The sequence below is a fragment of the Podarcis raffonei genome, chromosome 2 (genome assembly GCF_027172205.1).
Source record: "Podarcis raffonei isolate rPodRaf1 chromosome 2, rPodRaf1.pri, whole genome shotgun sequence".
Lineage (NCBI taxonomy): Eukaryota > Metazoa > Chordata > Lepidosauria > Squamata > Lacertidae > Podarcis > Podarcis raffonei.
This window is the reverse complement of record NC_070603.1, coordinates 83947846-83968270: the sequence shown is the minus strand read 5'-3', so window position 1 is coordinate 83968270 and position 20425 is coordinate 83947846. Positions and strand designations below refer to the sequence as shown.

At 41.4% G+C, this 20425-nt stretch overlaps 1 protein-coding gene across 21 annotated transcripts in view; it reads right to left on the bottom strand.

Annotated features, from left to right (window-relative positions):
• SLMAP (sarcolemma associated protein) overlaps positions 1 to 17586 on the bottom strand; it is a 96996-nt gene extending 79410 nt beyond the window's left edge. For 20 of the 21 annotated variants that reach the window (XM_053377902.1, XM_053377887.1, XM_053377889.1 and 17 more), the window contains exons 1-2: positions 17432 to 17558; positions 15793 to 17247 (exon numbers count right to left, since the gene is read on the bottom strand). In XM_053377902.1, coding sequence (XP_053233877.1) covers positions 15793 to 15990 — 198 coding nt within the window. In that variant the 5' untranslated portion in view covers positions 15991 to 17247; positions 17432 to 17558. Of the gene's footprint in view, positions 1 to 15792; positions 17248 to 17431 lie in introns of all 21 variants that reach the window. The other variant, XM_053377888.1, reaches the window with a different exon arrangement.
• Positions 17587 to 20425: the final 2839 nt, after the last annotated feature.

The following is a 20425-nucleotide window of genomic DNA, read 5'->3' as shown; positions in this document are numbered from 1 at the left end:
GTTCTAGTGGTGTGTGCTTGTTTTCCTGTCCACCAGCCATGGGACACTTTGGGTGGGCTTCACCAAGGGGAGAAGCCCTGCAGAAGGCAATGGTGCCAGCAGGCCCAGCGACAGAGCAGGCAGCATGACCAGGGACCCCTTCCTGTCTCCAAGGCAGCTTTGCTCACTGCCCAGCTTGCCACTGCCTGTTTGTACATTTGCATACAATCCTTCAGTTAAATGGCTCCAAAGAAGCTGTCAATAAAACAAATAATAAAATTAGCATGTTCTTTTATTGGATGACAAAAAGCTTTAAAAATGTTTAGTTGAAAACTCAGGCCTGCAGTTCATTCAGTGGATACAACCTGGATAGATCATTGCTATTTAGTGAGAAGTCCCCTGTACTTACATCTCTACAATCCTATGGATGTTTAACAACATCAAATAGGTACATTCTGAAATGGTAACAGCAGGAAACAGACTGAGCTAATTCTTCACGGCTGTTTTCCACTGTGTTGAAAATATAGTGTTTTAGCACTCCCGACAGTCAAAGAAACGGAGATTTCCCTTCTGCTCCATGGTTGCAGTTTCAAAAGGCACTTACAAATTGGGTATATCAATGTTTTCTACATATTCTTTCCTTGGTGCTGAATCTGACCCAGTTTATAGATGTCCTTCCCAAAATGCCACCCCCATGTATATTATGATTAGCTTAAGAACTAATTAAATTATACCTGTTTTACATTCTGTGCTCATCCCAAATGAGTCATAGTAATTAACAAAGAACCACTTCCAATATCTGGTAAAATGGTGGGGCAATGGGGCAAATTTGCCACCCTGCAATTAGGCAGCAATGCTACACAAACCTTCATGTGGCTGAACCAGGCCTTAAGAGATTCAAGTATACACTGAGAATATCCAAATACCTGTGTGTACTCTGCTGCTCGCTTTTCTCTACCAAATATTTATGTCAAGAAATGATTCACTTCAAACATAATCAACATTTAATTTGTGAGATAATTAATGGCTTTTTCTTTCTTTTAACACCTGGATTTCTAAGCCAGTTTCTTTAGAACAATCACATGTTCAAATTAAGGCAGACAGTAACTCACTTGTGTCTAGTAAACAGTAGTAAAGAAAATCATAAACGTGTATACAATATCAGCTTCAATTTTAATATGATAGCCTAAGAGTGAAGTTAGGTGCGATATTTTAAAAACAGAAGTATACAATTGACTGCCTTAGCATTGTGTGCACGATCCTCAGGATCTGAAATCAGAAACATCCATTTTCATTTTTAATTAACCACAATTAATTAGTTAATATAAACCCTAAGCTGTACTTAATCATAAAACTATGGCTTTGTAAAAGAAGCCAACCTTCTAAATCACCATTTGAAGCTGGTTTGTTCCCTTAAGCCAGGATAGCCAATATGGGACCCTCCAATTGTTGGGATTGTAACTTCCATTATTCTTGACAACTTGCCATGCTGGATGGGACTGATGGGAGTTGGAATCCAACAACATCTGTAGGGCACTATGTTGACTACTCCTGCTCTAACGTCTGAGGATTATTCATTTAACATTAATCCATTGTCTGAGCAAAGCTAAAATGAAAGGACATCTTCCTAATCTATTGTGTCAAAAGTATGGAGATGGTGACATTGAATTCAGTAGTCCTAATGTGGGTGCCTTGGAGAAGCAATGTTTTTGCCTATTCTTCTAATCATTTATGTTACAGCCGAATATGAACTTTTGAATACACAGTGTCAATCTGTAATTTTGTTGTGGAAGAAACTAGCTATCAAATACAACCTTATGCAAAATGTGAAATATTTATACGATCTGGAGGTAAACTAGAGAAACTAGCTATCAGCCAGAGAACTGTCAACCCACAACAGTTGGCCTGTTTCATTTTTCTTCTACTAACAAGAATGAAGGAAATAAAAACTGTTTCATTGCTATGAGAATGAGCTGCAGTGAACCTCCGGCTACTGTCACCGGCTTTCCCCTGGCTCAGTCAGAGATTGGAAGTCTTCACTTCCATTTTTTATTAACTGCACTTTAGTGTTATGTTCAACCCCTGAACGTAGTTAATCTTAACCACTTTTTGTTGAAATAAGTCAGTTTCACAATCCTCTTCTGCTCCTTTGCACCACAATAAATCAAGGTATATCATGATGTCTAAAATGTACTCATTATGTTAGATCAGGGCTGCAGAACCTTTGGCACTCCACATGTTGCTGCTCTCCAACTCCAATCATCCCTGAACACCTAACCATGTCATCTCCTGCTAGAGGGAATAACTAGATCTTCACAGATCTAGCTAAACTACCTGTGCTATAAAACTAACCACTTGAAACCATGGGCACATTTGGAAATCTGAGAAATTGCTATGGGAGCTACCACAAATTGGCTGCCATGGAGCCTGGCTAGTCACAAAGAACAAGTATGCTATTTTCCCTCACTATGGTCCTAGGATGGCCAAAGACATAGAACAGTACTGCAAGAACTGTGCTAAATGCATCCAGAAAAGAACTTCCCTCACTGAGCAGCTAACCTTCCTTATATAACAGGCTTCCTCAACCTCAGCCCTCCGGATGTTTTGAGACTACAATTCCCATCATCCCTGACCACTGGTCCTGCTAGCTAGGGATCATGGGAGTTGTAGGCCAAAAACATCTGGAGGGCCAAGGTTGAGGAAGCCTGTTATATAACTACAGAAGCACTCTTGGAGTAAAGCCTGTATGGACTTGAGAATGACAGCAAAATGTTAGCAATACAGTATCCTTGCAATGAAAGATCACTTTTCTCACTATGGCCAGCCAGGGACCTTGGTCTAGCCAAGGACCAACATGGCAGTCCTGCAGCAGTGATGCTATGTGAGAGTCTTGGCTTATTATTGATTGCTCAAAATGTATTCAATCAGATGAGGTTGAGGGTCCTTTTGCACATGGTAAAGGATGTTGTGTGACTTCCAAATTCCTGCAAGCGACTTCCGGTTAGCGCCAGCGCTTAATGGCGGATTTCTCCCGGAGCTCCGGGAGAGATCTGCTTCGTAGGTTCGGGTCCCGTCAGCTACGGCGGAGCGGGGACCCCCAAAAATCACAGGCGCGTAGCCTGTGAACTGGAGACTCGGCGGGCACCTTTGCGCCCCCCCGACGCTGTGAAATAGCCTTTTTAAAGGCTGCGGATCAGCGGAGGGTGTGTGGAGCGGTGCTGAGAGTCGTCTTCACCCAGCCTGCGAAGCGAAGCCGCGTCGCCATTAGCGGAGAGCGCTGACTTCTTCCAGTGAATTTGGACTAAAAGGAACATCTATCCGTGAGTAGGATTGACTGCTAAGATATAATTGGGCACTAAAATTAAAGAAATTGGATACCGAGAGGGACAAGCACCAAAAAGGAAGTCTGCTTTCCGTTCTGTAGCAAGATCAAAGCGAAAGGCATTTCAGCTGTAACTGTCTGAAAGGAGAGTGGTGGGAACTAATAAATCCATCACCAAGTAAAGAACTCCCTCCCCGAAGGCAGGAGGGGGGGGGAGAAGATTTTAAAGTGTTTCCCTGCCATTTTAAAAGAAATTGAGCTATTCATCGCTGCTCCTGTACCTGGGGATCGGACTGCCGGAGAAAAGGCACCGGCTAAGGATTGTTGATATAAGAAGGTAAAAAAGTATCTTTAACTGACTTTGGCTACTCTCAACCTGAAACATTTATTTTGTTGCACAGCAAAGCTACTTGCAGGACATTATTGACTTGGATTCTTTAGAAAGAGAAAGAACAATAGAAAAGAACTTTGTTTATTTTCTGGAGAGTGGGGGATTAATTTGAAAGTAAAGAACTGACTGCACGCCCTCTAGAGGACTTATACATTGTTTCAGCAACAAGTGGAGCTTAAAATTTGAGAACTTTTGTCTGACAGCTCAAGAGTGTGGGAATAACCTTGAGTAAAAGACTTTGTTATGGCAGATGGTAAAGAGAAATCTCACAAGAAAGAGGATTTACAAGAAACAACCTTGAGATCTGGCAGACAATACAAAGTTGAATCTTTTATGCAAAGAAGGGCTTCTGTATCAGGAGCCCCTGGAACTACAGTTATTCCAAAGGCAAAAGTGAAAATAATGTCTTCAGAAGAATCCTTTGCTAAGGTATTGGAGAAGATAAATGACTCTTTAGAGGAATTAAAAAAGCAAGGTGCAGAAACCAAAGTACAAGTTGCTGAAACAAATAAGAAAATTGAAGAAATCTCTGGGAAAATTGATTCAAATACAAAAAGTATAACTGACCTTGGGAATAAAGTGAACTCAAATGCAGAAGCAATTGGGAAATTATTGGAAGAATCATCTACAACAAGAAAGATAGCTGAGGAAGCTAAAGAAATTGCAACTGCTGCTGAGGGAAAGTTTCCACCAGTGTTCAAGAAACTAGATGAATATGAACTGGCACTTTCTATGCAGGATATGCAACGCAAGGAGAGGAACTTAAGGATCAGACTTGTGCCGGAAAAGGAAGAAGACAACCTGGTGGACTATTTGACAAAAGAATTCTCTGACTTTTGGAAGCAGGAGCTGGACAAAGAAGAATTTAAGATAGAAAGTGCATTTAGACTGGGAGCAAGGCAGAGGAAGAACAGACCCAGAGACTGTTTAATAACTCTGAGATCAAAGGAGGAACGGGACAAAATACTGAACCTGCATTACCAAACAACCCTTCGAATTGAAGATTTTCACATTGAGATTTTTAAAGATATTCCCAAAAGCATTTTGGACGCAAGAGGACACTACAAGGACCTGGTGATACTGCTGAAAAGGAACTACATTCAATTCAGGTGGGAGTTTCCCCAAGGCTTGTCTTTTAAATACAAGGGGAAGAAAAGAAGAATAAAGACAGTGAGTGATAAAGACAAGTTCTTAGGAGAACACGAAGAAGACCTACAGAAAGAGACGTTTCCAGGGCAAGGGCATCCTTCACTAGATACGGACACGGAACCACCGACAAACGAGGAACAAAAATTGGGAGCTGTAGGAGGAAAGAGTAAATAACCCCATCATGGCTCTGCAACTTCTAACCTGGAATTGTAACGGTTTGAACATTCCCAGAAAAAGGAAAAATATATTTCATGCTCTAAAGAAAGACCAATTGGACTTGATTTGCTTACAAGAGACCCATGTGACAAGAGCACATAGGAAATTATTAATAAATAAAAGACTGGGACAAGAATTTATATCTTCAGACAGAGTAAAAAAGAGAGGAGTAGTGATTTATGCAAAGGAAAAGCTGCAACCGAAACAAATCTTCAAAGACGACCAAGGAAGATATTTGGCAATTGAAATCCAATTTCAAGGAGAAAAGTATCTGATAGTGGGAGTTTATGCGCCAAATGAAGGGAAAGCTGAATTTTTCAAGAAGTTGCATGAGACTTTGATGGACTACATGGATTATAATCTAATTATGATGGGAGACATGAATGGAGTGGTTTCAACAAATATGGACAAAGCACAAAGACAGGTAGTAACAAAAGATGGAAGACTACCAAAGACCTTTTTTGAAATGACTGACAATATGGATTTGATAGACATCTGGAGAACAAAACACCCATTAGAAAGAGAGGGAACCTTCTTTTCTGAAGCCAAAATGACATGGACAAGGATCGACCAAATTTGGGTGACTAGCAGTATGGCGCAGAACATAAAGAGAGTGGAAATCTGCCCAAAAACTTTCTCCGACCACAATGCAGTAAAGATGGTGATGAGGCAAACAACAACTGGCTCCTTCAGATGGAGAATGAATGACACCTTATTTAGAGATGAGGAGATTTGCAAGAAGGCCCAAAAAACTTTGAAAGACTATTTTGAAATCAATCTAAGGACTAAAGTAGAAAAAAGAACAGTATGGGACGCAAGCAAAGCCGTGATGAGAGGGTTTCTGATACAACAAAATACATTAAAGAAAAGAAAACAAAATGAGAGGAAGGAAAAAATTCTGGAAAAGATAAAAGAAGGGGAAAAGAAACTAAGATTGAAGCCAAAATCACAAGAGATTTTAAGAGAAATCAAATTTTATCAAACACAATATATGGAACTGACGAATCAAGAATTAGAGTGGAAAATTAAGCAAATGAGACAAAAGACTTTTGAATCTGCTGACAAATGTGGCAAGCTATTGGCTTGGCAAATAAAGAAGAGACAAAAACTCAACACGGTAACAAACATAGAAGTGGAAGGAAAGAATATAAGTAACCCAGCTGAAATCAGGAACTGTTTTCAGAACTACTTTAGACAACTTTACACACAAGGGCCGCAAAAAGAAACAGATATACAACAATTCCTCGAGAAAAATGGGCTGAAAAAGATTTCGCAGGAAAGTAAGACAATTTTGAACCAGGAGATATCAGCACAGGAAATAGAAGATGCCATTCAAAACATGACGTTGGGCAAATCACCTGGACCAGATGGACTGACTTCCAAATATTACAAAGTTTTGAAGGAAGGGCTTATACAACCTTTGAAGGAAGTCTGCAACGAGATCATGGAGGGGAGGAAGGCACCCGATACGTGGAGAGAGGCCTACATTACACTTATACCAAAGACAGAGACTGAAAAGACCCAACTTAAGAACTACCGACCCATCTCGTTACTAAATGTGGATTACAAAATCTTTGCTGATGTTTTAGCAAAGAGACTGAAAAGAGTTTTGATGGAGGAGATTCATGGGGACCAAGCGGGCTTTCTCCCGAAAAGGCATTTGTCGGACAATGTAAGGAATATAATTGACATTTTGGAGAAGTTGGAAGTGAACATAAATACTAAGGCTGTTTTGATATTTGTGGACGCCGAGAAAGCCTTTGACAACATTTCTTGGAGCTTTATGTTGAAGAACCTCCGGGGGATGGGGGTAGGCCAAGGGTTTGAGAATGGTATAGGTGCAATTTATTCTGAACAGAAAGCAAAATTAATTGTAAATAATGTGGTTACAGAAGAGTTCAAGATTGAAAAAGGGACACGACAGGGGTGCCCTATCTCCCCATTACTTTTTATATCGGTCCTGGAGGTTTTGCTTAATATGATTAGGAGGGACCAGTTGGTTAAAGGGATTCAGGTCGGAGCTAAACAATACAAACTGAGAGCATTTGCAGATGACCTAGTACTTACATTGCAAGAGCCAGAAGCTAGTACGAAAAGAGTTTTGGAAATAATCCAAGAGTTTGGTCAATTGGCAGGATTTAAATTGAATAAGTTAAAAACAAAGGTATTGGAGAAAAATCTAACACAGGTTGAAAAAGAAAGGTTTCAGAATGAGACAGGGTTGACTGTGGTTAAAAAAGTGAAATACTTGGGTATAAACATGACAGCTAAGAATGTGAATTTATTTAAAGATAATTATGAAAAAACTTGGACAGAAGTGAAAAAAGACTTGGAGATTTGGTCAAATTTAAAGCTTTCCTTGTTAGGTCGAATTGCAGTTATAAAGATGAATGTATTGCCAAGAATGTTGTTTTTGTTTCAAGCATTGCAAATAATGGATAAAATGGACTGTTTCAAGAAGTGGCAAAAAGACATATCTAAATTTGTCTGGCAGGGCAAAAAGCCCAGAATTAAATTTAAGATATTAACGGATTCAAAGGAAAGAGGGGGGTTTGCCCTGCCAGACTTCAAACTGTACTATGAAGCGGCAGCTTTCTGCTGGCTGAAAGAATGGCTGCTTCTTGAAAACACAGACATTTTGGATTTGGAAGGTTTTAACAATATTTTTGGGTGGCACGCATATCTGTGGTATGACAAGGTTAAAGCACATAAAAGTTTTAAAAACCATATTGTCAGAAAAGCACTATTAAATGTCTGGGTCAGATATAAAGACTTGCTGGGAAACAAAACTCCAAGGTGGCTATCGCCAATGGAAGCAAAGGCTGTTAAAAAGTCTAATATGGAGTCAAAGTGGCCAAGATACTGGGAAATCTTGGAAAAGGAAGGGGACAAATTGAGATTGCAGAGTTTTGAGAAATTAAAAGGGAAGGTGAGAGATTGGTTGCATTATCATCAAATAAATGAAGTGTTTAAAATGGACAGTAAAATTGGCTTCCAGGTGGAAAAATCAAAATTGGAGACAGAATTGTTAGAACCAAGTACTAAGAATTTGTCAAAAATGTATAATCTGCTGCTGAAATGGAATACACAAGATGAAACGGTTAAATCAGCTATGATTAAATGGGCTCAGGACATTGGTCATAATATTTTGTTTGCTGATTGGGAAAAGTTGTGGACCACCGGGATGAAATTTACGGCATGTAATGCCTTAAGAGAAAATATTATGAAAATGATCTATAGGTGGTACATAACCCCAGTCAAGCTTGCAAAGATTTACCATTTGCCTGACAATAAATGTTGGAAATGTAAAGAAAAGGAAGGTACATTCTTTCACCTTTGGTGGACGTGCCCGAAGATTAAGGCATTCTGGGAAATGATCTATAATGAACTTAAAAAGGTATTTAAATATACTTTCACCAAGAAACCAGAGGCCTTTCTCTTGGGTATTGTCGGCCAAGGGGTGTTAAAGACAGATATAACTTTCTTTATGTATGCTACAACAGCAGCTAGAATACTCATTGCGAAGTACTGGAAGACGCAAGATTTACCCACACTGGAAGAATGGCAGATGAAGGTGATAGACTACATGGGCTTGGCAGAAATGACGAGCAGAATCCGAAACCAGGGAAGAGAAGCAGCGCAAGAAGATTGGAAAAAGTTTAAGGACTATTTAAAGAAATACTACAAAATTAATGAGAGTTAGAATGATGTTGGATTGGAAAGTAAATGGTTACTATTAGTAATGGTTAAGACAAGGAGAATAAGGAAGATTAGTTTGAATTTTTATTAAAATAAGGGAAGATTTGCTGAGTAATTGATAAGAACTTGGAATACAGAGAAGGGAGGCACGAGGAAGTCGGGGAAGAAAGGTGTAAGAAACTAAGATATGAAATGGTACATGTTTTTTGTTTTGATTGTGTTTTTTGTTTGTTTATGTATTTGTTATATGTTTGTGTTGTTATAAAAATCTGTAATAAAAAAAATTATTATAAAAAAAAAAGGAAGTCATACAACACTCCTTACCATGTGCAAAAGGCCCATCAACCTAAGAGGTTCCATAAAATTTTACTTGATATGCTTGGTTTATTAGAATCCACAAGAAAGGGAAAATGGAGTCAACACCTTATGCATGCATTCAATTGTACAATAAATTATGCCACAGGACATTCCCCTTACTATATCTGGGCTACCTTTGTGTTTGGAGAAGCTGCTTGCTGCCCTATGGAGTCTGCAGATTTTAAATATTCTGCACTGATGAAAGAACACTGGAAGAGGCCTATCAGTTAGCTTCCAAAACAGCAAGTCAATTTAGCATCCACAACAAACTTGGATATGATCAGCAGGTTCAACACTGGGACAGACAGGAGACCAGATTGTCCTCCATAATTTAGGAATGCCTGAAAAGTACAAAAATAGTTGCCCAATAGAAATCTGAGCCATATCTGATTCAGAGAAAGTTCTTGAACGACTGATATACAAGGTGGTACCTAAAGGTGGGTGTGGTCCTGTGAAAATATTTCATAGGAATAATTTACTACCCTCCAAAACAACTTATTGGCCAACCTCTTTAAACCACCCAGGGCAACCATAATTGTGCAAAGATGCAAGGCAGACACAATGACAAATATCTTCCAACGTCATGTCAAGCAACTTACCTGTAGACTCTCCAGGAACGCCACAGCTATTCCACTAAGAAAAAACTGTTTCTGATTAAGATGAACTGAGTTAACTGATAGTTTACCACCATTACTACTTGGATATTAAGCCTCAGTTTAAATCCTGAAGCAGAACCCTTTCAATCCTACACATCTACCTTCCTGTCGTTTGATGACCCAAGAGGAATTGGTGCCTGAGGTTCCTGACCTGAAGGAAGAAGATTAAGTGCTAAAAACAACTGCTTATATTAAGGAAGAAAACAGTGCATCAATCCATGGACAGAGGGATAAAATGCTTTGTGAGCCTTCACCCCAAGCAACCTTAGTTGATCTACCATTTGAGAGAGGGCCAGTAACAATTTAAGAGTTATGAAACCTGTTATCAGGTTAATTTATGATGAATCTGCAATTTTACACCATACTTATACACCAGCAGCAGAGGGGTTTAGCTTTTAGAGTCATGTTAAAACAAGAAGTACCAAAAGACCCAGAAATGCCAGATTGCAAGTCTGCAAGTATAGTATGTGAGAGTTAAAGGAAGCAACGCGTAAGCTGTATTTCAGGTGAAAGAACATGCATGTATATCAATCTATTAGTTTTGCTACAGTTAAGCATATATATGGAATTAAATTGCTATACTTTGTTATGCAGCATAACTATCAGTTACTGATATATTTTCCTTGCCAATATATTTGCTCATTGGAGCTCTAGAATCTGTCTGACTTTGATTGACTGACAACAATGTCCTCAGTTACTCCAACAGCAAACTCAGGTGCTGAGTGCCAACAACTATGTAATCAAAACGGGCTGCTAAGAAACAGGAGAGAAGTATCAGAATGCTTAGGAGAACCCTGAGGTTTGCTGAAGAAGAAGCCTATAGGAAAAACCTTAATAGGAACAAAACTAAACAAACAAACAAACTCAAAATGCTCAAGGAGGATTGAGCATGCTCAGCAGCCATAAAATACTAAGTACAGTGGTACCTCGGGTTCCAGACGCTTCAGGTTACAGATTCCACTAACCCAGAAATAGTAACTCGGGTTAAGAACTTTGTTTCAGGATGAGAACAGAAATTGCGTAGCAGCAGCGCAGCAGCAGCGGGAGGTCCCATTAGCTAAAGTGGTGCTTCGGGTTAAGAACAGTTTCAGGTTAAGAACGGACCTCCAGAACGAATTAAGTTCTTAACCCGAGGTACCACTGTACCAGTAACTGTTGAAAGAAATATTCAGAAATGGGAATAGAATGGAATGCACAGGAAGCAGCCATGGCTAGTTCTGAACCCTGAACAGAGGACCCTGCTGCAACATTTTGCTGCAGGTTCCATTTGTCTTTCCTAACTTACACTTCACTTGTATATTAGCAAATGATGGCCTTCAAATTGAAGTTAATAGGGGGAAATTGCCCATTTGACGCCCAAGTCAAAAGTCATAAGGTAACATTTTGAGGTTTGGTTAAATTTAATTTTAAGTTCTGAAGTGGTTCGAGTTCAGAACCAAGGCTGTGTGACTGTACTGGATCAGCTCCAACAATTACAGTATTAGCTCTGCAGTAGTGGCTACATTTGGTATCACTGCAGGGAAATCCTGATCAGTAGGCAGTAACATCCCTCAGCTATTAACTGCTGGCATCCACTCTCTTCCAGTTTCTTAAATAAAGTATTTTAACAGTGAAGTTGTCTTCATTGCATAAACCACACAAGCAAAAAGTAGCAGTTTCATTCCAACTGGGTGTTCTCTCAGTAAATTATAAACCAGTGTCTTGTTTGGTGTCTTCAAACTGAACAGGTTCAATGTCTAAAGGGGGAAATGCCTAAACACACAAGAATACTTCATATTATCAAAACTCTTAACTTCATTAACCCAAGGAATTGTATCAACTTCAGATTCTATATTTCACTGTTCCTTCCCTGCTTCTGATAGACAAAAGGTGACTAGAACAGAAACATGAATTATTTTACTAACTTTTTGCACTGGAGGATATTAGTCTGTCATTTTAAAGAACTAGTTATAAAATTCTCTTTGATATAAATATCTTTATTGTGTTTCACGCTAGTTGTTTCCTTTAATACAGACAACGTCAACCTTTCAACATTTTGTCGTTATGAATTTTCATATCACATATTTTACTACACATGGGTTTGCCCTTCATCAGCTGACAAAGAACTGAGCAATGCTCAGTGTTAATTTACTATGCTTAAGTTGGGAAACACAACAAGTGACATTACAGGACAAGTGACATTTCAGGATCACCACAATCATGGTCATGAGCAGCTGGCTAAAGGTCACCTGCTACAGGTATGCAATCTGTATTAAACTTTTCTATATGCTCTTTATTCTTTCTTCATTCTATGATGGACACTGCAGCACATAACAGAAGTTCAGCAAGAGTAACTGAGAGCCAGGTAGAAGAATCATCCTCCCCCTTACAGCCCTAGTCCACAACAAAGCGTACACATTGTATAACCTATCGTAGTCTCATCAACCACAAGGGCCAGCAGGAGCCAAAACATCCCACAGACTCCCAACCACAAATGAAATCTAGCTGGGCAAGTTTTTTCTGAAAGTCAAACATCTGGGAATCAAAAGTTGCCCCTTTACCCACAGCAAGTTTGTCCCTAAGTGTATATTCCAACTACTAAGACAGTCAAGCTGAATGCATAGGTTTTATAAATGCATACAACTTTTCTGAACTATTTAGCCAAGACCAGATTCCTTGTGTGGTAGACCTACCAAGCAAGGGCAAGTTCCCAATTGCCTCTAAGCAAGCAGCTTCTAATAAACACAAGACAAAATCGTAATTGCCATGGAAGACAAATCCACTACCCATGTGAGGAATTAGGGGTCTTGCATGGAGGGGCCTGGCAATGGAACCCAGGCACCTTATGCTTTAAACCACTATGCCTGAGGAAGGGAATACTAGCCTAGCCACTGCTATCTTTCAGTTTCAGAACTGTGGGTACCAACTCCAAAGGCATGATAGAACAGGACCCATAGGGTTTGAAGCGGCCCTGTGATACTGCTGACATGGGTCTGGCTCCTAAGTCTGAGCAGATCTTCAGGTCCAGTTGAGCAGCTCTGAATCCCCTCTTACCTGCAGGCTCAACTAATAGTTTAGCCCAGGCAGCTCTGTTTAAAGATAGGTCAATGTTCCAGCAACTCTACATGTTGCTCTATTGTTCTCCCTTATCTAACCTTATCCAATCAAAGACTGCCTCTCCCCATATAAACCAATCTGGACATCTGTGTTCATCATCTGAGGCCCTTCTTCATGTGTCTCCTTCATGTGAGATCCGGAGGGTGGCAACATGAGAGCGGGCCTTTTCTGCAGTGCCCCCCCCCATTTGTGCAATGCTCTCCCCAGGAAGGTTTGTCTAGCATCTTCCCTATTTATATTTAGGCACCGAACAAAAATGTTCCTCTTCAACCAGACCTTTGGTTGATTAATATTCTACAGCCTTTTAAATGTATTTTAAAAGTTATTATTTTGTTGTTTTTGTTTTAACTACAGTAGTACCTCGGGTTACATACTTAATTTGTTCCAGAGGTCCGTTCTTAACCTGAAACTGTTCTTAACCTGAAGCACCACTTTAGCTAAAGGGGCCTCCTGCTGCCGCCGCAGCACGATTTCTGTTCTCATCCTGAAGCAAAGTTCTTAACCCAAGGTACTATTTCTGGGTTAGCGGAGTCTGTAACCTGAAGCGTATGTAACCCAAGGTACCACTGTATTTGTTTGTGCTTTTACCTTGTATTTTTATCCTGTGAACCACCCTGAGATCTTGTGATGAAGGGCAGTATATAAAATAACCACCACCACCACCTCCCATCTGCTACTAGCTCCTAGACTGAAAGGATGAAAGAGAACCATGTGGGCATAATGCTGCAGTATGTTAAATGCAGCAGTGCCATGAAGAATGCATGCATAGCTCTATCCCATCTCCATTTATAGGATAAGAAGCAACTGCTCAGACAAGTAAAGCAGAGGGTAAGTGATAACTCCAGAATATTAAGTTGAAAGATTGTACTAACCACCTTAAGCCTGTATCCTTATTAAACAACAATAAATCTCACCAATAATGCCAACATTCAAAGGCATAGCTATATGCAATCATACATACCCAGTTAAAACACATTTTAAAAATATGTGTTGCCACAAGTTGCCAAAAGCTAAAAATTAGCAAGTAAAGACTGAAATCTTTGGCTCAATTTTCTAATTTTGTTACTGCTGGCCTGTCATTGATATCTCTTGGCAGATAACTTATAAAACAATAATAGTTAACAATAAGTATTCTTAAAAGGACCTGGAAATATTCTGAAAATAATAGTATGGAATATACCAGTCAGAAGGCTGACAAAATACTTTAGACCATTTCAGTCTACTCCCTCAAGCAAGGAAAACTATCTTTCAAGGTTGAAGACTTCTGCAAAGAAGTAAACCAGGCTGTTACACTGTTATGAGAATGAATGCCAGACAATGCATTTTGAAATGGTTTATTTTCCTTTCCACATAAAAGTGCTACACTATGTTAATGTTCTTTAATTCACGCTTCAACTTATGAAACTCACCTTTTGACTTGTCCCATCGTGTTTCACTACTGCGCAAAATAAAGTAAGACTTTGAACAAACATTCTTAATGCACCCATGCTGTGCCAAATTAAGCAGCCAGCTGGTAATTTTGCTAATATATTAATTAGTAGAGCAGTCTTCAGCAAAACATAAATACTAAACATAGATAACATAAACAGCAGGTGATAAAGATTTACAAAGAGTAGACACATGAGAACATAGCAAAACATTTTGTTTTTTTATAGTTACTGAAAGCACTAGTTAAACCGAAGTCACTTAAGCTATCCCAACTTTAAATTCCTTTCTTAGCATAAAACACTGATTTGAGTTTCCAGTTCAGTCCCTGCTGGACAAAATCAGGCACTACAAAGCCTCTAAACGTTTAAGCAGCAGATGTCCTCATTGGAAATACCTAGTAGAGGATAAGATGACATGTAGTGTATATGTACCAACTTCATCCTACTTGCAAAAAAGAAAAAATACCTGAGTGTATTAAAAAAACTAAATTCCCCAATTCCTCTTGATATATCCATATACACAGTCAGGAAATATCGTACAGTTCAATACTGTACCAAGGTAAACCACAACAGCTAGGAAAGCTCTACCTATATTTATGCATCAGCTGCTTAAAATCAAATTATCTATCACTAAAGCTGAAATATTCTTGCCAGAATACATAAAAACCAAATAAACCACAGAAACCAAATACAGCCACATTGCTTTAGATAACCATACTTTGGAGGTGGGATAGTTGCTATATAGAACAACTTTCTAATGCTCCTTTGGTTCCCATAAAATGTTTGAGGTTTGAATTACAATTCAAGAATACTAAGAGCTACAATTATTTCACTAAAAACACAAAGCAACTATTTCACTTAAGTACTGCACTCCCTGGCATGGCAAGCAAGAACTAGTTGCAACATTAGCTGTACCACTTGATCTTATCAAACTAGAATACCACAGAATTTCAAACCATTGTCATCCAGTGGACCAACAAGAGTTTTGGTATTTGGAGGCAGAAATCAATTTCCACCATAGTTCTAGACTCAAAAGACATACTGAACCAGGAAATAAATACTTAGGAGAAGGAATAAAAACTACTGAATATGCTGTTTGCACACCACAAAATATGTGTTATAGCAGTGTTGAGGGTCAAAGGTATCAGCATTAACAATTGGGGTGGAAGTGCAAGTATCCTGAAGCCACTTCCCAGCTTTGACTATATGTCAGTACAATGACATCTCTCAAGAATGTTGGATGGACAAGTGTAATAATTATTTTAAAACACTTTGTGCACGAGTGTTACAAATATAAATAGTAGCCAAAAATCTATCCTCTTATGCAATATTCCATTAACTGAACTAAAAGAAAAGAAGAATGTAATTTGCCTCAGGTTGAATAATCATTTTGCTGTACAATTTCAGGTCAATTACAAATACTAAAATCAACCAACCATTGATCAAAATAATAAACATCAAGCTCATTATACTTCTCCTTAGAAATATAGATTGCCTTACCTTTCCTGTCTTGTGGTCAAACCAGACAAGCGCATGGTTCCTAGACAAAACCTTACAGTCAAAGGTAGCGTTATTCTGAGCTGGTCGACATCGAGCCACTGAGCGGCCAATTTTGACAGGTTCATCCAGGTAGACATGACGTTCTTGAAATGGGTGAGAGTTCGGGCGGCAAGTGAAGATAGCCAAGGCTGAAGGCATTGAGGATAGATATGTGGTGCCACACCAACCAGGGCAGAAGAGGAACTCTTCTTGATCCAAGCCACCCTCCACAGTTGATAAGCAAAATTTCCACAGCACTTTACATTAAAGCAGGGCAAACATTACCTGCAAGTGAGATCTAACAACTCATACCTTCAGTGTGTGAACTAATGCTGGCAATAATCCAGTAAAAAAGCCCCATTGTTTCTTTTAGTAAGGCCTGTAGTAAATCTAAGATGTTCCACTTCAATCCATCTCTCTCAAGAATATGAACAAGCATCTGAAGACTCAGAAATGAAACAGAACTTGTTAAATTAAGGTGGGGATGGCTATAGATCCAAGTGGATGACTCACACACAAAATACTTGTTCGGGATGCAATTGGCTCTGCTCTCTTCCGTAAACACTGCCCAAGATTTTCCTCAATAGAGAGAAACAATGGAAGATTCAGAGAGTGGGAAACAGAAGACTGGAGATTTACAATACTGGAGCAAAAACTGGAGAGCCACCAGGAAGACTTTGCAACAAAGGCAGTTCAGCTGATCCAGGAGTAAGTCTGCGGTTCATCTTCTTCACCCATCAACTCACAGTCGGCAATGTGGGAGGATGCCCAACTAATGAGTAGGCTCTCTCCCGCCCCCCTCACCAAGATTGCACAGGCCCAGACTAGAATTTTTTATTTCTTTCAGGGAGCCAACTCAGATCTGATCATTCAGGAAGTGGCGGTTTTATTATTCCCCCACGGAGATATACGGGGCTTAGTACACCTGGAGATGCATGCCAGCCATTGCACGAGGCGGTCTTCTCGAGGGGAGGGGGGGATAAACTGACAGCAGGTTGGGGACGCCTGACGGAAGCCAGAAGTGCCGCGATCGCCCCGACGACAGTCCCGAGCAATGCAGATGCCTCGTCGGCGGAGGGAGCCCGGGGTTGGCGGGATGCTGCCTGGCGGGACTGGCGGAGCGTGGCTCCCGGAGCAAAGGCTGCGGACAGCGAAGGTGGCGCCTGCCTGACGAAGGCCGGTGGCAGCTCCCTCCGTGACTCTGCAGGTGGCTGCTGCGAGCGAGGACCGCGCTGACTCCTTCCCTTCTCCTGAGGAGGGGAGGGGGGGAGAGAGGCGCCTTTCCGCCCTGCCCTGGCGGGGCTCGCCGCCCCGTTCCCGCCGACGGAGAGGCCTGGAGGCCGGGGCGCCTTCCGAGCGGGGCGCCTCCTTCTCTCTCTCTCAGGCGGCCGCCGGCAGCGAAAACTTTCCCTCGACCTGCGGAAATCAAAACAAACCCGGTCAAGAAGCCTCGGGGGCTCAGGCGGGGCCCGAAACCCCGACGACGACGCCTCTCGCCCGGCCCCGGGGGCTCCGCAGAAGCGCACGCAAGGCGGCCGGGAAGGGGCGGCTGCGGACGGAGCAGGGCGCCCAGCTCCCCTCCCTCCCCACCCACTCTTACCTTCCCAGCAGCAGACGGAGCCGCCATAGTGACTGGAAACCTACCCGGTGTAGCAGCAGCAGCAGCAGCAGCAGCCGCGCTGCCGGGGAGGGGGGGAGGGAGTTGGGAGGGGGGAGGAGGAGCCGCTCGGCGATGGGCCTGGCCAAACCGAGGGCTGACGGCCGCCCATCCGCTACTACGCAGGCGCCTGCCCGTCAGGTGGCACATGCGCACGGAAGTAGGTGAAGGTTTTTTGCGCTCTCTCCTCCCTCCCCCGCCCCCGCTGCTGGCTCGGCTGGCATTTGCTGCCCTTAACCTAGCGTGGCCTGGCGAATCCGCTTCCGGGTACCCTATGTGTGTGTCTCTCTCTCTCCTGTATATATCTTATAAATAAGAAAGATGATGTAATAACCCCTTAGAGACAGAAGAAGAAAGTGCTGCAATTTAAATTTTGCAGATTTTACTTTTTGGGGAGATCGCATTCAATATGATCGTGGTCGGGTGGGGTTGAAACAGGGTTCTTGTTTTTTTGCTTTTCGAAATGAGCGTTAGTGCCCGAAGGGGCAAAGGAAACTGACAGGCGGCCTTCATAGGACTTAAGGAGATACCCTTGCTTCATATCATCGCGGCTCCACAAGTTATGTAGAGCAGGTGCTACGATTCCGGTAAATCTAGTGCAGCAGGAGCCGAAGGCTGCAATCTGGCACTCACCTGGGAGCAAATCCCATCAGTGGTGCAGTTAGCTAATTTTAGACTCGGGACTTAATGGACTCTCTTCTCCTCCTCCTCCCCCCCCCACCTGTTTTAGATGGTAATGTTATTTACTACAAACTTACTACAAATTCTGGTAAACCAGCCCTGCCACATTTGGGGTCCCTCCTGCTGAATGGGGCACTTAACGTCTGGGACAGAGGCCTGGATTGGCAGCACTACTGAGGCCTATTGAACTCAATGTTATTCTTGTTTTCTCAGTGGACATGTACAGGATTTACTCAGAAACCCCATTTGCATGGACTCCAATCTAAGCGTACACAGGCTTGTTGTTTGTACACTTGTACACATCAACAATCAAATTAGAAAGGACAGAGGCAAACTGTTACACTGAAGAAACCCAAACCCAAAGGTGGAAGATAACTACCGGTAGCTATAGACAGTGGCACTTTCAAAAATTATACTGTGAGGTTTGTTTGGAACTAAGTGCAACTGAAATGCATACATAAACCCACTGGTGGCAAATACCTGCTCCCAGGTTACCTGTAAGGGAATGTGGCTGAAAAGAGTTCCCCACGCCTCCTTGAGGAAGTTGGACACTTGAGGGTGCTTGAGGAAGTTTATGAAAGCTTACACTATTTCCCTGTAGCTATGTAGAGTTTCCAAATCTTGTAAGATTTGCTAGAGTCAATCAGGAGCTGCGTTGGAACATAAACAGGGAGCTGCTATCCCAGGCTATCTTCCAGGAGAGAATGAGAGTGCAAGGTTGCTTGGACAGGAAACACTCAGGGTTGTAGTTTTAAGAGACAGAAGTTGTAGTTTTAAGAGACAAATCCCTCTTTGTGTAACACATTCTGTCGAAAACCGCAAGTCCCAGAGAGCCTTAGTTCTTGCTTACAGTTCCAGTGCACAGACAGGAGAAGCCATCAGAGTGTAATAGCAGCAGGAGGAAATAAGCACCATAATAATCAGGGACACGAGATCCCAAGGACAGTGGGAGGCAGTACTGCTGATAGGATTTAAGATGTATTTTCGGCCCTTTGCTATAAGCTCCCAGGACAGGTTACAACAAAGTAACACACAATTATAAAAACAAATGAAACAGTTATAATTATAAAACAAGTAAAACCATTCCAGCCAGAACAGGCCAGTATAAATTCCACAAAAGAGGTGGGTCCCACAAAACAAAATATCTTAACTGTCAAAGGCCAGGGGAAAGATGTGAGTAACAGTGCAGTCCTGTACATGTTACATAACAGTGCAATCTTGTACATGTCTAGTCAGAATTGTGCCCAGTGGAGAAACTACTTCTGGGTAGGTGGGGTAAGATTGCAGTCTGAATGAATTAGGCCTCTAATCTTCAGCATGCACAGAAGAACTAACAATAGAATCATAAAAATGTAGAATTAGAAGGGACCCTGGTGGTCATCTAGTCCGACCCCCTCCAATGCAGGAACAATGCCTAAATCAATGCAATAATGTATAATTAAGCAACAAAACAGCTTAACATAGATAGTTCTGTGGAACATTTTACTTCCAATATATAATATGGAATAGTAAATCACCCTAACAAAGAAAAAGGGCACTTCTGCTTCCTTGGATTCATTTTTGTTTGAAAAACCTCATAGGACATATTATAGCACAACACTTTCTATTGTCTAGGAGTCAGAACTGGATCTGGCTAGGGGCAGGGCGTGTGCAGCAAATTTGACAGGTAGGTGGGACTGGCCACCTGTCAGCTACCTGACAACATGATGGTGATGTGGGGTGACCCGTTGTCAGTGTTTTGAAATCAAAGGGCAAAGTCACAGCACTTTGCAAGCACCCACAAGCAGCTGATTGGTGGCACTTCCAGAGCACCATTTTCAGCGGCCACATCTGACACCATATTTGACAATACTCATTTGGGATGTTTTGTGTTCCAGGTCCCTTGCTCAGAGGTAAGTGCAATTATGCTCATGGGCTTTATAACCTGGAAAGTATATTGAACGCCATAATTTTATCCATGTCTACTCAGTAAACACCACAGATATCAGTGGGACTTACTCCCAAGTAAGTGCCATACTTCCAGAAATTGATCTCAGTTTGGCAATAAGGTTTAGGAAAAAGCTCCCAGTCTTGTAAATGGGAGGGGGGTTTTTTTGGTAACATTAATCATTATGCTACTGTGGGGCGGATGCTGCAGGGCGAATCCTCCCCACAGGCCACTAGTTCCTCACCCATGCCATAGGCAGTACATCATCAAATACTTCATTTAGGATCACTCCCTTTTTCCTATTCCAGTTTCCTGTCCATGCTCTAGAT